This window comes from Otolemur garnettii, unplaced genomic scaffold (assembly GCF_000181295.1).
Source record: "Otolemur garnettii isolate 467f Iridium unplaced genomic scaffold, OtoGar3 scaffold00126, whole genome shotgun sequence".
In the NCBI taxonomy this organism is placed as follows: Eukaryota; Metazoa; Chordata; class Mammalia; order Primates; family Galagidae; genus Otolemur; species Otolemur garnettii.
The window spans coordinates 5891454-5908951 of record NW_003852521.1 but is presented as its reverse complement, the minus strand read 5'-3'; the positions used below and the strand labels follow the sequence as shown (position 1 = coordinate 5908951).

General features: G+C 43.0%; 1 protein-coding gene and 1 non-coding gene across 2 annotated transcripts in view; both read left to right on the top strand.

Annotated features, from left to right (window-relative positions):
* Positions 1-11117, top strand: part of PPP1R14C (protein phosphatase 1 regulatory inhibitor subunit 14C) — a 90742-nt gene extending 79625 nt beyond the window's left edge. Inside the window, exon 4 of the mRNA XM_003797879.2 lies at positions 10571-11117. Within this exon, the coding sequence (XP_003797927.1) occupies positions 10571-10645 (75 nt within the window). The 3' untranslated portion in view covers positions 10646-11117. The remainder of the gene's footprint in view (positions 1-10570) is intronic.
* A 5937-nt stretch (positions 11118-17054) lies between these two features.
* LOC111727829 lies at positions 17055-17162 on the top strand. The gene has a single exon (XR_002775285.1). It is a non-coding gene; the product is annotated as a U6 spliceosomal RNA (small nuclear RNA).
* Positions 17163-17498: the final 336 nt, after the last annotated feature.

Sequence of the window (17498 nt, the reverse complement as noted above, 5' to 3'; positions counted from 1 at the left end):
TCAATATACTGTAATATATTTATCCATTCTTCTACTGACACTCATTTAGGCTGTGTTCAGATTTTTATTATTATGAACAGTGGTGCAATAGAGTAATTATTATTGACCTGTTGCTTTGTGTACAAAATTTTCTCTAAGGAATATAAAAAATGGAGTTGCTCTTAAATGTTTGCACCAGCTTGCATGCCCACAATATAGGAATTACTCTCATCCCATTGCTAAACTTTAAAATTTTTGCCATTCTCATGACAACTTATTGTTTCAGCATATCTTTTACTGACTGCTAGTAAATGTGAGAACTTCCCCCCCACCCATGGTTATTGGTCCTTTGTTTGTTTGTTTGTTTTCTGGGAATTTCCCTTTAAATTCTGAGTTGTTGGTGGTTTTCATGCTGATTGTTAAGAGTTCTTTATATATTCTGGATGACAATCTTGTGAGCTTGATGTAGGTTACAAATTTATTTTTCCAAACTGTGGAGCTTATTTTCACCTGTGTTGTTTTTTGTGTACAAAAGTTTTTAACAAAAGCCAATTGTATTAATAATATCTTTTATTGCTTATGCTTTGCTCTAGTGACTTAAATATCATCTGTTTATATGTTGTTTAGAAGGTTTTCACATTTGCCTTTTACACTCAGGTATTCAGACTCCCTTGAATTTATTTTTGTGTATGGGAGAGAGGGATGAGGTATGGTGTGAGGGAGGGATCTAATGTTTAGCTTTGCCATATTTTCCTAGTACTGTTGATTGAACAATCAGTTTATCCCTATCCTACTGCTCTATAATCCACTTCTGTCACATTCAGGTTTCTCTGTATGTAGGAACTATTTCTGGTTATCTGCCTACCCCTGTACACTGTCTCATTTACCAAAGGTTTGTAATATGTTCTTAGTAAGAGTCAGGTGAGCTCACAATTTTCTTAACTATTCTCAAGTATTTATATTCTGAATGGAATTGCATTTAAATTTGTAGATTATATTGGAGAGAGAAGATGGAGAGTGATACTTTGTTCGGGACACAAAAACCAAACACTGTATCTTCCTGTAGGGGTGAGACAGGTTAGAGGAAGGGATGGGTAATAGTGAGTTCACTTTTGGTCATTTGAGACTGATCTACCTTTGGGGCAACCTAGTAGAGATCTCTGGTAGCCATAGAAAGTACATATCTGGATCTCAAGGTGAAACCAGAGCTAGAGGTGAGATGTGAGAGTCACTAGTGTGTCCAGGTAAGTGATAGGTTGCCTTAAGAAGCCTAGGAACAACTTTGGAAGGAGAAGTGTTTAATCAGCAGGTTGTGGGGGGGGGCAATGAAGGGAAGTAAGGAGGTAGGTCAGAGGCCCAAGTAGAGAACATATAGTTAAATCTTCACTTAGCATCATCCATAGGTTCTTGCACCTTTAAGCAAAATGACGTATAAGAGAAATTGTACCATAGGCTAATTGATGCAGACAAGAGTGGAGTTCCTACAGAATATTTCTGGTCACAAAAATATTACTAAACATCTAAATAAAGACCAAAACAATTCTAATATTCAACATTGAAATCAATGTGAGCTATGTGTACATTGAAGAAAGAGTAATAAATCAGATAATCCCCAATTTGTGGGGAGTCAGTGTGTGATGGCAGTCATAGTAATGGGGGGCTAAATCAAGGTGAAAATGTCTAGAAAGCAGAAATTATCAGGGGCACCTCTTCCTACAGTGAAGTTCAAAAATTAACAGTAATGTGGCAGGTTGCCAGTGCTAGCATACCACATCATTTATCATGGTGCATTGGGATGATTATAATATACATTACTAATTTTTGTTCTGCACTAATTTGTATTCATTCATTGATCCATTTTCCTACCTGTTTATTCCAATTCAGAGTCCCAGGTGGCTGCAGCTCATCCTGGCAGCTGTGGTGCCAGGTGGGACCCATTCTGGCCAGAACTCCCTCTCCCCCACAGGGTACACCCACACTCACCCACACTGGGACCATGGAGACATCTGACGGACCTGATGGACACAGGTTTGGGATGTGGAGGAAACCAGTGCACATGGAGAAAGCCCACCCAGGCACAGAGAGAATGTCCAAACTCCACACAGACAGTGGCCCAGCGGGAATTGAGATTTTTCCCTTCAGTGTTGTAACTAAATGATGTTATTTGAGGACCGGCTATAGAGGGATGTGGACAAGGTCCTTGAAAAACTCCAGAAGGCCTATTATCACTGTGCATCCACTAGAATGGCTAAAATGAGAATCGCTGACAACACCAAATGTGGGTGATGATGTGGATATGAGACTCCTTAGAAAACTGTTTGGGGGTTTTAGAAAAAAGTTATACATGCGTAGTCTACAACTCAGCCATTACATTGCTAAGTACTCAAAAGAAACAAAAAAAATGACCACACAAATAGTCACACAGGTGTATTTATAATAGCTTTATTCACAATGATGAAAAACTCAAAGCCACCCAAGTGTTCATGAGGAGATAAGGGGGTGAACACACAGGTGTACACCCACGCAGTGGGCGCTGCTCAGCCGTATAAAGGGCCGAACTGCTAGAAGTCAGGCGAAAAACAGGACATAATGAATGATTTCATTTGCATAAAATGCAAACTAATTTATAGTGGCAGAGTACGGGGCTGTGGCCAGATGAACTCTTACAGGGAAATGAGGCCTCTTTCCAGGATGATGGAGGGAAACGTTCTATGCCTTGATTGTAATAGCGATTTCCTGGGTGTAACCAATTGTCAACACTCTTCCGATGATACACTTTCAGTTGATTAAATTATTGCATAATGAAGCTGATAACTTAAAAAAGAAAGTGTCAAATGGAGAGTAGGGGTGGGGCAATGGGTGTGGCACTAAGGAGAATCTTGATGGTTCAGGGGCAGGTTGGGCAGAATTTCAATCCTCTGCTTCCCTCCCTTCTTTTCTTTTTCTCTTTCCCTTATTTTCTCTTTTCCCCTCTCCTTTGTCACCTCTTTTACTTCTTTTCTAATTTATGAGTTACCTAGAATAGGAGGCAGTTTACTAAAGGCTCTTGAGATTATTTTTTTGTCCCCTTGGGAAGAGGCTAAAGAGGAAAAAGTTTATCCTCAAGGGATAATTTCCAGTCTACCTGTAGGCCACAGTTCTTCATGATCTGCCATCCTTCCCTCCAGACTTGAAAGTTAAAATGCTGTGTTTGTCAATTCACTTTAGTTTAGTTTATACTTAGACTACAATTACTTAACTTGGTTGCTTAATAAAAACGGTTTCTCACCCTGGGCAGCCTGGTGCAGAGAAAGGGGCAGTGATGCCAGGTTGCTTATGCCTTTATATTGACATAGGGTTTGAATCTTGGTCTGACCACGTAGCAGCTCTGTGACCTCAGTCTGGACCCCTCTGAGCATATTGTATAATACTTGTAATGATTAAGAGGCAGAATGTGAAAATAACCAGAGTGCGTATCCCACAAAAGGTGCCCAGTAAGTATGAGCTAAATCTGGGCCCAAGACAGGTGTTCAGTGCCCGTGAAAGCACAGTTCTGTGCCAAACACAGCAGAAATGCACACACCGTGGGAAAGAATAGTCCCCGGGTCAATGCATGTATTAGAAAGGTGAATGCAGATCCAAAAATAGTGCCCAAGATGGAGGCGGGGGCCAGGGAGCCAGGGTCATGTAGAAAGGCGTTTATTGAAGAAAGGAAGCTTTCAGTTGTTTTAATGGAGGGTAGTTTGGTAGAAGGAAGGGTGGACTCCCTCCACGTGAAGAGTGATAGAGGTCACGTTCAAAGGCTCAGAGGAGTCAGCAGGAGAAGGGAGAACCCAAGGAATGAATAGGAGGTGGTTGTTTGTGCTGCTGTGTGTGTGTGTGTGTGTGTGTGTGTGTGTGTGTAGGGAGTGCAGGTTGGGGGAGGGAACTGTTGGGAAATTCCACTGAACAAGTGTCTTCAAGCCCATTTTGAACACTTCATGGTGTGAAGAATAAATATGCTGGCACTTGTTGCCCCTTGAGGCCGGAAGTCCTACAGTGGAAGTGGCTGTGGAGTGGCTGGCGTTGGTTGCAGGCTGCGGCTCAGGCTGCAGGGAGGAGGGGCCAGGGGCAGGGACTCTGCTGAGAGCCCAGGCAGGGCAGAGAAAGGCCAGTGAGGATTTTCTCAGCAATTCTGTCTTCTGGTGCCTGAGCCAACAACCACAAAGGGAGAAACATATGCAGGGTGACAGGCAGCTTTCTCAGGAGGAACTCAACCTGTGCTGCTCCCAGCCTGGCATCCATTCCCTGGATGAGCAGGGGCTCCCTGGTGTCACATAACATCAATCTCAGGCTGGTTGCGGTCGCTCACACCTGTAATCCCAGCACTCTGGGAGGCTGAGGTGGGAGGATTGCCTGAGCTCAGGAGTTCAAGACTAACCTGAGCAAGATTGAGATCTCCGTCTCTACTAATAATAGTAAAATTTTCCAGGCGTGGTGGCAGGTGCCTGTAAGTCCCAACTACTTGGGAGACTGATGCAGGAGGATCGCTTAAACCCAGGAGTTTGAGGTTGCTGTGAGCTAGAGATGCCAGGGTGCTCTAGCCTGGGTGACAGAGTGAGACTCTGTCTCAAAAGAACAAACAGAAGCTCGTCATTCTCACCTGCCTTCATTGTCAGACCTTTCCCACAGGGAAAGGGAGGAGTGGGTAGGCTACATTTTCCTAGGGTAGTCAGAGTAGTGTACTATTGATTTGAACTTGTATAGATTTGATAAAGTTCCTAAAGTGTGAGCTTGTGCTCACACCCAGCCCCATGGCTCACACCTAATTTCGACAGGGCCTGCCTTGGGTTTAATTGGCTCTTCTTCCCCTGATTCCTAAGGTTGAAGCCGAGGTCCTTCTCCATGACCTGGGAGCTCCTGGAAGGTGGCCCTCTGCTGCCTTTGGTTCTGTGTCTCAGTGCTCAGACAGAGTCTGGCACAGACTCTACTTAGGGTGGACTAGGCACTCAGTTAACAAACTCAGTTGGCATCTGGGTTCAAATATTTGCTTAGGCAAACAGCTTGCAGTGAACTAGAACATCAGTTTTTCTGAACTGCAAAACTCTGCTACATTGGGTTAAACGTGGTGGTGTGCAAAGAGGCTGCTAGAGAAGGTCTCAGCCGGTGCTCGATCCCTTCCCTGTACATTTGAGCACTGCTGGTACCGGATCCCAGTACTGAACCCACACGCACCAGGCAGCTCCTCATCCATGCTCACCCATGCTTTAGCCACGAATTGAAAGGTCAAAAAGGAGTCAAGTGCCCCTTTGAGGGTATTGCAAAAGACCAGGCCCTTTACGGCTAAAGAATGGCCTTAAATAAACTATCATTTCATTTGGAAATCCTACAACTGGGGAAGGGCTGACATTCTTCCCTCCTTTCAGCAGGTTCAGTGCATGTACAAGTGACTTGGGGAGAGGCTGGAGAAAGGCAGCAGTGAAGAATCTGGGTTGGAGGCAGCCTAGTGTTTTATAAAAGGCACACAGAGGCTGGGCATAGTGGCCCACCTCTATAATCCTAGCATTCTGGCAGGGCAAGGCAGGAGGATCGCTTGAGCTCAGGAGTCCAAGACCAGCCCCTAAGCAAGAGCGAGACCTCGTCTCTACTAAAAAATAGAAAAACTAGCCAGGCATCGTGGTACCTGTAGTACTTGGGAAGCTGAGGCAAGAGGATTGCTTAAGCCCAAAGAGTTTGAGGTTGCTGTGAGCTATGATGCCACAGCACTCCACCCAGCATGGCAAAGTGAGACTCTGTCTCAAAATAAAATAAAATAAGGCACACAGAACATTTGCCAGGATAGACATACTCTGGGCCAGAAATTAAATCTCAAATTTAAAAAGATTGATGTCATATAATGTGTGTTCTTTGGCTATAATGGAATTAAATTAGAAATCTGTAACAGAAAGATAGCTGGGACACCTCCAAATATTTGGAAACTAAATGATATATTTCTAAATAACCCATAGTCTGAAAAAGAAATTAGAAGCTATTTTGAACTAAATGGAAATGAAAACCCATCATATCAGAATTGGGAGACGTCGTGAAAGCAGTGCTCAGAGGGGAGTATAGAGCGCTTCACGTCTGTATTAGGAAAGGTCTGGAGTCAGGGACCTCAGTATCTGCCGCAGGAGTTGAGAAAAAAAGAATAAATTAAACCAGACTCAGGTAAAGAAAGGAAATACTAAAGATGAAGATAGAAATTGGCGAAGCAGAAAAAGAACATCAGTGAAACAAACCTGACTCTTTGTTAAGGTCAACACAATCGATAACTTCACACGATTGATCACTTCTAGCCGTACCGATAAGTGGGAATACAGAGAGAAGATGACAAATTATCAAGAACGAGCGAGGTGACACTGCTATAGATTCTACAGACATGAAGCTGGACAATTTGACCTCCATAAAAATCCCTGAACTGTGAGGCTCAGAGAACTTCTGGGTTGCTGAATGTGTGGAGGTGCTGGGAGGTCAGCGTGTCTGGTGAGGGCATGGGAGCGCTGCACCCCTTCACCCACACCAGTCCTGGACATCTCTCCATCTGGCTGTTCATCTGTGTCCTTTATCATATCCTTTAGTAATCTAATACACCAGTGAATTTAAGTTAAGTGTTTCCTTGAGTTCTGCGAGTTGTTCTACCAAATTATTATACCCAGCCAAGGTGCAATAATTTGAGAATCTCAATTTATAGCCCATCAGTCAGGAGCACAGGTGATAACCTGAGACCTGGAATTGGCAGCTGAAGTGGGGGGCAGCCCTTGCCCCGTGGGTTCTAATTTTAACTCCAAGTAAACAGTGTCAGGCTTGGATAGAATCCTAGGACCCTGCTGGGGTCTGCTGGAGGACTGCTTGGTGTATATAGACACACCCCCCACTTCCCGCTTTAGTGGCCAGAAATGTGCTGTGTTGATTGTGAGAGTTGGTGAAACAGTTTCGTTTTTTCCTATCTCATATAGACAAATTTCTTAAAAGATACAACCTTTCAAAAATCTCCATTCAAACAAGGAAAAATCCAGGCCCAGATGGCTTCACCAGGGAATCTTATCATACATCCAAGGTGGAAAGCTGTAAGAACTCTACATAAACTCTTCCAGGAAAAGGAAGGGCTACTTCCCAATTCATTCCATCCAACATATTAGCCACTACGGGTATGGAATGCTTGAAATGTGGCTAGTGTGATTAACAAAACGAATTTTCAGTCTTAACTTATTTTAATTAATTTCACCTTAAATAGCCATATGCCACTAGTCACAACTGTATTGAATACTCCAGCTCTACATTGCTGTGTGTTTACTAACTATGGGTAGGATCCTATTAGCTGGTTTTGACCTGTATTTTTTTCTCAGAATAAAATAGTGAGTTAGATTCTTTCGTGAAAGTTTTGTTCCAAACAGGTATCTCTGTGGGTGACACATAGTTGTTCTTTTGTCTTGTATTATTTTGAAGCTGAAAGCCACTGATGTAGATGCTGCTGATGTCCGTATTAATGTCTTCAGCCATGAGCTGAGACCCAAAGTCACATGTGTCTGTCATCTTGACATCTCATGGCAGGTCTGTAAATCCTTTTCTTTTTTCCTCCAGTTATCCCTCATCTCAGCAGAGGGCATCATCTTGTCATCTAGCTGTAGAGGAACGGTGGCCTTCATTCCCTTCTTTCCTATTCCTGCCCCTTTCAGTCCAACAGCAAAGTCTATTGGCTCTGCTTCTGAAGTGGATGCCAAATTTACCTGCCAATTTCCATTTGGGTTTGCATCAAGGCACCTGAAATCCCAACATCCCTTGTCTGCCACACTGTGATGGTGGCAAACAGGTCTATCTTTCCTTCTTATCTTCCTGAGCTCCATTCTTCACACAGCATCCAGGGGGATATTTTAAAAACATAAATTAATTATTGAGATACTTTACTAAGAAGAGTACGTTCCAGCTCCCTCCAGGTAAACAAAAGATGTGAAATCTCATCTTTTTAATGGCTGCATGGTATTCCAAGGTATACATATACCACAATTTGTTAATCCTTTTATGGGTCGATGGGCATTTGAGCTACTTCCATGACTTGGCAATTATGAATTGGGCTGCAATAAACATTCTGGTGCACATGTCATTGTTGTAAAATAAATTTTGATCATCTGGGTATATACCTAGTAGAGGAATTTCAGGGTCAAATAGTAGGTCTACTTTTAGTTCCTTGAGTATTCTCCAAACTTCTTTCTAAAAAGGCTGTATTAGCTTCCATTCCCACCAGTAGTATAGAAGTGTTCCCTTCTCTCCACATTGATGCCGACATCTATAGTTTTGGGATTTTTGTGATGTGGGCTAATCTTACTGGAGTTAGATGATATCTCAAAGTGGTTTTGATTTGCGTTTCTCTGATGATTAAGGATGATGAGCAAATTTTCATGTGTCTGTAGACCATGCACCTGTCTTCTTCAGAGAAGTTTCTGTTCAAGTCTCTTGCCCACATAGAAATGGGATTATTTGTTCTTTTCTTATTGATTAGTTTCTTTGTGAAAAAAAAGTATCCAATGTACTCAATAATACTATGAAATCATTATATAATCACCCACACATCCATATGAATGACCAAACATAAGTATAGTCCAGAAAGAAGGCGAGAAGAGGAAGGAGAGGGGAGGGGAGGTTGGAGCCTGTGAGGAAAGAGGGTATTTGGTGGGACCTTACTTAATATGCATAATGCAATGTACATTTAAAAACTATTAAGAATAGAGTGTAAATGTCTTACTACAACAAATAGTAAGCAAGGAGATGGTTATGTTAATCAGTTAAATGTAAGCATTCCACATTGTGTATCAAACAGCACATTGTACTGATTTGTACATAAATGCATTAATGTACACAGTTATGATTTAATAAAGGAAAAAAATAAAAGTATAAAATAGCATTTTAGATAATAATAAATATTAGCTTATAATGATACTATTATAAACAGATTTAATTAAAATTTAAAAAGAAAGTAATCAAATTTCTAATTAAAATGCACAATTTAACAAAATTAGAAAGTTCAATGCAAAAAGTATATAAATAAATAAAAACATACATCAGATGATGTTGCTCCATTACTCCAAAGCTCCTGTGACTTCCCATTGGGCCAGCAATGTTCTGTCATCACCTTGACGTGCCCAGAAAGGCCATGGTGACCTGGTCCAGAACCTCCACCATCACTGCACCATGTTCACTCTGGCCATTCCTCGACAGGGACACCCACTTTCTTACTTGTTTCTCCTTGGGGTTCTGCACGTGTGCTGTGACCTAGGCCTCCCAGATCTTCTTGAACCGGCCTGTCTCTGTTAATTCAGGTCCCAACTGAGAGGTCATTTCCTCAAAGGGACAGCCCTCTTCTGACTAAATCAGCATCCTGAACCCAAGTCTGAGTGATTTTGAGGGGAAGTAAATAAGATCTGTTGTTATTGAGATAGAGTGCTTTGAGACATAGGAGCCAGGAGCCATCAAAGTATTTTTGACTAGAGATCCTTGAATCTTCTTTGAGAATCATCTGTAATAATAAAATCCTTGTGTGCAAGTCGTGTTGCCAAGTTTCTATATGGAGAATAAATACTGGTCTTTCTACTTTTTTAAGTTAGCTGAATGCCTCATTATGCAAATTTAATGAGCAGTTTAAAATATGCACATTATGCACAATAGAGTATATTATGATACAGACATATAAATTATGTTGATGTAAAATTTTAAGTGAGTTTTTTATTACTGTTAATATATCATAAGCACAGGACAAATTATGTCATTTAAACTTTTTAATCTCTGAAATGTATGCACATCATGATCAATTTTTTGAGAAAATTTGAATTTGATTTAAATTATCAACTTACTTTTGTCTGGAAAAGTCTAATTTGGGGTATATTATGCCTCATGTGACTTTAGTCTTTGTGAAAATAGGTTATTAAGATCGTGCAGAAAAATTATCACCGTTAACAGCATAAATTACAGGGTTTGTAATTCTGACCTTTGCTTAAAAACAAACAGACAAACAAACAAACAAAAAAGGAAATTTGCACCCAAATACCAAAACTCTGAAACATTTGGTATAGTCATTTATATAACAGATTCCAGAAATTACTAAATTGAAAGTGCATATGCAGAATACTGTGTATCTAATCCTAATTACTCCCTAAAGGCCCCACCTCCAAACATGAAACTTGGGGGACACATTCAAACTAAAGCAGTCCCCCAGTGATTCTGATGTACACTCAAATTTGAGAACCACTGGTCTAGCCTTGCTATTCCTGGTGTGGTCTGGGGACTAACACTGGCATCACCCGTGAGCTAGCTGGAAGTACAGAATCTCAGACCCTAAGCTGGACATACTTCGAATCTACAAGAACCCAAGTGGTTGTGTGTATAGCACTGGCTGAGTAGCCATAAGAAGGAATTGTAGTGTGAAGTTTCAGTACTCTTTGATGGTTTGAAAATTTCCTGTATTATACCAGTAGGGGTTAACATATCCAACCAAATGCATCGACTGAAGTTAACTGCCGTTGATATCAATTCCTTTAAGCAGATTTTTAAACACAAGTTGTAATAGTGACCACTCATATTAACTTTGTCTAATATCTTTTAGGAATTTATCAAAGAGCTGCTTTCTCGGATAAGGGGCATGAGGAAACTGAGCCCTCCGCAGAAGAAGAGTGTATGATTCCAGAACAGGGTGGAACTCTCCCAGACATGAAGACAGGGTCCTGGGATCTGGACTTCATGAAGACTTTTGTTAAAGAATAGTTCTTATGAGCAACTTTTTTTTGGGTGTGTGGGGGGGAATCTATTAGACATTTATTCAAGAATGTTCCTTTTTTTTGTTGTTTTTGAAAGGTTTTTGCCACTGTAATATTTTAATAGCAAAGATATCATGACTCAGTCTATCCAAGGATTATCAAAGGAGGTGGACATCCAAGGATGGGCCGGGTCAGGCAGCACTTTCTGCAAGGACTCAGATATTTAGTACCCTATGCTACTAAGGTACTAAAGGAAGATGGTTTTCTTACAACTAGTTTGTAATACTTTTTTCTTAAGTTGTCTATTTGACTCAGCCATCAAATTTCTTGTACTTGTATATATCTACACACAACTAAGTTAAATGTAGATGTGAGTTTTATTTCACAAGGATGGAAGAAGGGTGTGGTTATCCTTTAATTGGAGGTCCCAGCACATGTGCTTTCGAGAGGCCACCAGGCATTCTTCCCGTGAGTGCTGCTGTCTGTCGACATTCACTTTACACACCAAAGTGAAAGAGCTCAGTGTACCTGTTGTTTTAATGAGCTACACTACAAAATGTTGAGTTGGTCAAGGGCTTAGTTTATGGACTTTCTATTGTTTCATTGGTTGGGATGCTTAGCCAGGTCATGTACTTATTGCCTCACTTGTGGTCTTTTGAAGTTTTATGAACCCTTCATTTGCAGAACTAAGCTGATTTCTAGAGAAATGCCTACGTGTACCTGAGTGGTGGTTTGCAGTGGAAGAAGGAAGCCCCGGGTAGCAATGAATTCTCTGCTCTCTACCAAATACTGTGTATTAGTCTCTCTCCATGAAAGCAGACCCCAAGGGAGTCAGCAGATCGAGTGTCTTCCTCCTTGGAAGGGGGTCCCTCTGTGCCTGGTGCATCAGACTGGGTGTTGTGAACGGGTCACTGAGGAAGTATGGGTACCAGAAAACCTCACCTTTGCTTAAGGCAGTTGATGTAGGAGCATTTGCTGGTGTGGCGATTGCATTTCCTGCTTCTCTCAATGGCTATGGTGAGGATTTTGGGCTCTCCTGTCCCTAATTGTGCACACTGATCCCCGTCCTTGTAGCTAGGCCTGAGCACCTGCCCTGCCCCTTTCAGTCACGTACCAACTCTTTGGAGAAGGATCAAAATTTGGATGGGATGTGGGCAGGGTCAAAGGTAAGAGCAGAAACGCTTTCTTCCCTCCAGGGAGACCCTATTGCCTCCCACAGAAACCTGTCTGTGAGGTGTCTCCAGGCGGCCCTGTGCAAGGACTGGGGTCAGGCATTTTATGTCAAGGGTGCTCTGAACATATTTTATTTTTTAAAGAAACTATGTTTGTGAATTTTACGTATACTGGCAAGCTTTTGGAAATGTATTTAATTTTGTAATGTTTACCAATGATTTATTTACAAGCTATTTACTCAAATAAATGGAGCTGCTTACAAGTGTGTTTCCATGGATGCCTTGCAAGCATGTTAACAGGATGGCTTGGCTTTCTCCGGTTCTCTGCATATGACGAGGGTACCACGCACCTACATCTAGCTTTTCATGTTCAAGGTACTTTTGGGCATTTAATCCTGGCCCTCTCCTGAAACGTCTTCAAATTGGCAGATCTGGGACATGTTCGTGGACAAGAAAGAAACAGAAGCCCAGCCCTGTGTGCTCTTCTCTGCCTAGCTCCTGCTCCAGCGTTCCCAGGCCACTCTGGTTTCATATAATTAAAACCTTTTGTCCTATTTGATAGGGATCCTCAAAAAGATTTCAAATTCACAAAATCCTCTAATTATTATTATAATGCCATGCACAATACCAATCAGAAAAGTGCAGAATTGGAAGGATTTCTATTAGGTTTGATCGACCAGCTAACGTTATGATCTTCTGATGAAGCAAGAATTAACTCTTCCTCCAAAGGTGTCAGAGCCCACTGTGTGCACACTCTCCACCACCCTTTCCTTCCTGGCTCGGGCCTCAGGGCCTGGTCTCACCTAATCCCCCCCAAGGGCTCCAGTTAGAAGCTTGGGACTCCTCCCTGACTGTGTCACAACACTTCCCCAAGCTGGTGCTCTGCGAAAACCTCTCAAGTGCATCCCGTGGTCAACTTCCTTGGATTGCTGCAGCCATCCTGGCATTAGCTCCCCCATGTCCACACCTGTCTTCCTCTGATCTGTCCCCAACCTCAGGAGCCAAAAAGATCTGGTCACTTTGTCCCCTGCTTAAAACCCAACCCCCCACGGCACACCCTAGGAAGAACTTAGGCCCTGTCTCTCGTGCCTCAGCTTTTGGCCTTGTAGTATAGTAATGTCTGGTCCCACTGAATTCCCTGGGGTTTCTGGAACATTCTATGTACTTTCTCCTCTCGGGCTTTGTAAAGTCTATTGCCTCAGCCTGGAGCTTGCTCTCTGCCTCTATCCAGAGAGCTGAGCATGTTCACTCCCCAGCCTCTACCCTGTAGGATACACCCGCAGTGTTGTTACTCTCTGCCCACTTGCTTGTGCCTTCCCTGACCCTCTAGGATCCTTATGGTTGAGATCAGGACTTAAGCATCTGGTCCTCTGCTTGGCACATCAAAGAGATCAATACATGTTTGCCAACTGAACGCCTATGACAATAGATTCTTCAAGAAAACTCCATGTTTTCTTCCCAGCTACTCTATGGTTCTTAGATCTGAGTGTGCATTCAGATCACCTGGGAAGTTTTACAGACAACTGAAGCCTGAACCTCAGTCAGTCCTAATTAAATCAACATCTCTAGGACCAGATCTGGGTTGTTTCTTCAAGCTCTCTAGACCAAGCACCGCTGGGCCCCTGGGTCATCTTGTGCTATTGGATGAGGGGATGCACCAGTTTGACCTCAGATCTCCATGTTTGAGCTATTACACAGATGGCAGCTGCGACATCAGCACATCAGCTACGTCTTATACAAAGAGTCTCCTCCCCAGGGGAATGGCTCTAACTTCCAGTTCAGTGCTCATTGAACAGCCTCTGGCCGGGTTCTCCCTCAGTCCTGAGAATGGGGGCTCATTTGAACATGGGGAACCTAAAGGGCTGGCTCCCATTTACAACTTCCACAGTAAAAGTTAGCACCCTGCTAAGTGCTGACCTGCTTGACCTCATTTAACCTAGACCTTAAGCTTATGAGGCAGGTTGCATTATCCTCCCTTTAGAAATAGGAAAATAAACTCAGAGGTTTAGCATCTTCACTGAGTCCCATCTAGCTGCTGGTATTAGAATGGTTACAGATTAAGTTCTGGACACCTGCTTTTCTGGTGCTTTCACTGAGTGAACTGGACGAATGAGGCTGGATTGTCTCCAGTACATGCTCCCTCCAGGTTTATTCTCCATAGTGGGATGTTAAATGCAACTAGCTGGGTGGGCTTCTTTGGGCTCCCCTGTTCCAGTGGACTCCAGATGTAGATAGTTCCAGCACGCTCAGGTAGCAAAGTAAGCTGAGGTTCAAACCCAACCCTATGTGACTACAAAACCTGTAACCAATAGGCTTTCTTGCCTCCTGCAGGGGGTTACTCCCAGCTCCACACACACAGTGAAACCCAGGAGCTGAAGCTATGGTGAGCCAGGTCCTGAGCTGGTGGGAGAAGGGTGGATGGAGGGAGTCCTTAGCCGCCTGCGGGAACCTCTCCCTCAGTCCTTCGAGCTGAGGGGCCCCCTGCTCCCCACCTGCAGGGCAGCTAGGCCCTGTGTCACTGGCCCTCCATGTCCACTCCCTTCCTGACTTTTCCTCTAACACAGAAATTTTTAACCTGCGCACTGTGGCACACCAGTGTACCGTTGAGGATCTTAGGTGTGTCACATTTTTAAAGATCATTGATTAAACTATTTTCAAAAGAAGTTGAAAGCACAGTGAGCTTGAGTTGAAAGCACATATTCTTTTATTTTTTTACTCTCTCTCTCTTTTTTTTTGATCAACATAATTTAAGTGTGCCATGGAAGTTTAATTATAGGTGCAAGTTGGCCATGAGATAAAAAAGTTGAAAGACACTGCTCTAACATAAAACAGTTGCTGGATGTGGGCTGGCAGCGAGAGCAGGGTGTCCAGCCGTCCGTTTCCTGAGAGACCAACGCCGGGAGACAGAGCTTCTCAGGGGAAGGTGGTTTCCAATTTCTGAAACACAGACAGCGAATTTTTATTCATCACCAAAAGTCCCCCTAAAGTCTGTGTGCTGTGAAAACCAACTTTGGGGAACCTGAGCTGTGTCAACACAATGGCTCATTAGCCAGAGAGTGCAGGCCCCACAGCTGCAGGACTCATCCCCATCCCAGCCCACTTCTGTCCCCTCCCTGGGAGCCTTCCCTGGAACCCAGCCCCTTTGGGAACGCTGCCCTGCTGCCCGGTCCACTTCCTCCTGTGATTCAATTAATGGCACCGCATGGTCTAAGAGGCCTGGTGGGAGGTCCTGTGGGTGGCAGGAGCCTTTGTCTGTGACCCGTCTAAAATAACAAAGCTCATTATTTGGTTGCTGAACAGTTATGAAAACCATTTTCCAATTGGACCCAAAGATACTAGTATTTGTCCCCCCTGGCTGCTCTTTACTTGAATGTTTTAACCCAAATGATCTTGGAGAGCTATTCCTAAGAACTAACCTCATTTCTCTTGGGGTTTGGAGTATAAATTACCGTGTGTTTGTAAGTTGAGTGGCTTCTCACAGACTCCTGTGAGGGAGAAAGAACTGCCCAGCCTCCCTGGAGTTCCCTCCCACGCCCACTCAGAAACAAATGCTGCAAATGCTTCTCTTTTACAAAAAGCGTTCTTAATGCACCGTGAATGCTGAATGGTCCTCTCCTGTTGACTGGTGTATCGTGCCTGGGGATGAACTATTCTTTTAAGATTGGATTGTTCTCTACTCTTTGGCTCCATGGGTGTTCCCACCACAACACACCAGACAGACATTTCAATAAGGTACTGATATTAGAACAGCTACAAATTAAATCCTGGAAACCTACTTTTTCTGGTGCTTTTATTGAGTCAACTGAATAAATAAGGCCAGATTCGTCTCTGGTCCATGTTCCCTTTATGTTTGTTCTCCACAGTGGGATGTTGAATGAAACTGGCTGGGTGGTCTTGTTTGGACTCGCCTGTTCCAGTACCTTCACTGAGCCCAGTGAAGTCCTAGCAGGCATAGGTAGCAAAATGCTCTTCTAACACAGTTACTTTGTAGACTTGGCCATAATTCAGTATTAAAGTTGATGGAAAACAATTCTACATGGTCTCTTATATGTTTCCATATCTTGTGAGCAGGCTGCCTTGGTTCCAGATCATCTTTTCAAGAATGTGTGTAAGTATAGAAAACAGCCTTGGGAATTCGAGATAGTGTCTTCCTCTAGAGAAAATCTCACTGCCTATTGTAAACGATTTGGGTTCCCTAAGTTCGGCATCCCTCTTCTGGAATTGGTACCACCTGGACATCTATGCAACCCTGTAGGGGAATTGGGAGTCAGGAAATGGACACCAAAAAATGGTGCTGTTCTGGCCACTGCTATTGCTGTAACAAACTGTCCTTTCTCTCTGGTCGGGGTGAGTCAGGTCTGCTGCCAGCACCCATGGAGCTGGCAGGATAATTTGTTAGCTCACAGGGTAAAATCTCAGACCGTGCACAAGTTTTGACAATGATTAGTCATCTTGGTCTCTTTCGGTGTGACTTGTGTTTAGATCCTAACTTGAATCACTTTCAACCACATAGGATCAGAAGTTTCCTTTACAGAGATTTCATGCCTAGAAGTGGCTACTCTGTGGAAGGAATTTACTTTCACCAAAACCACTTTCTCTTTTCTTCTTTGTTAGCAACTTGAAATGAATGATGCTCGGAAGAGAAAAGGTTGGTGGAAGAGAGACTTTTTTTTTATTTTCAGAATATTATAAGGCAGTGGTTCTCAACCTTCCTAATGCCAAGACCCTTTAATACAGTTCCTCATGTTGTGGTGACCCCCAACCACAAAATTATTGTTGTTGCTACTTCATAACTGTAATTTTGCTACTGTTATGAATCATGATGTAAATATCTGATATGCAGGATGGTCTTAGGCGACTCCTGTGAAAGGGTCATTCAACTCCCAAAGGGGTGGCGACCCACAGGTTGAGACCGCTGTATAAGGGTACAGATGTTTTTGTTATATGAGTTGTTTTTTCATAGGATGAGTCAAATTTAGGAGTGTGCCTACCCCCTGGGTAGTGTGATTGCAAGGAGTGAATTCCTCCACCCTCCTACCTGCTTGATTTTCATTGTTCTTATCCCAAGAATATCTAATAAAACAACCCCCTAGAGGGAAGGAGAGGAGACAGGCAAATGGCGGTTCCTGCCTGGAATCTTTCTCCTTCAAACCTGAGTCTAGTGCTCGCTTCAGCAGCACATATACTAAAATTGGAACGATACAGAGAAGATTAGCATGGGCCTCTGCGCAAGGATGACACGCAAATTCGTGAAACGTTCCATATTTTTCTGTAAAGACCTTTAATAAAGTCTTGTACAAAGACAAACAAACAAACAAACAAACAAAAACCTGTGTGTAAATAATACCAGTGCCACATCACCGCTTGCTATTTGGAAGTTCCCAAATTAAACTCCAAGGCAGTTTTGTGAGGTTAATTTTATTTGCAGTATCACGGTCCACCCAGTGGTTACTGAAGCCAAAAATAGAAATTGGGCTCAGGAAATAGCTCGTGCTATTGGATTGGTTTTCATCATGCCACTAAATGATCAGCATCAAGTGTCACCCAACACACCCTCTGGGTCACAAGTGCTTGAGGGTAAGTGATTTATTGTTTCGTTTGTCCA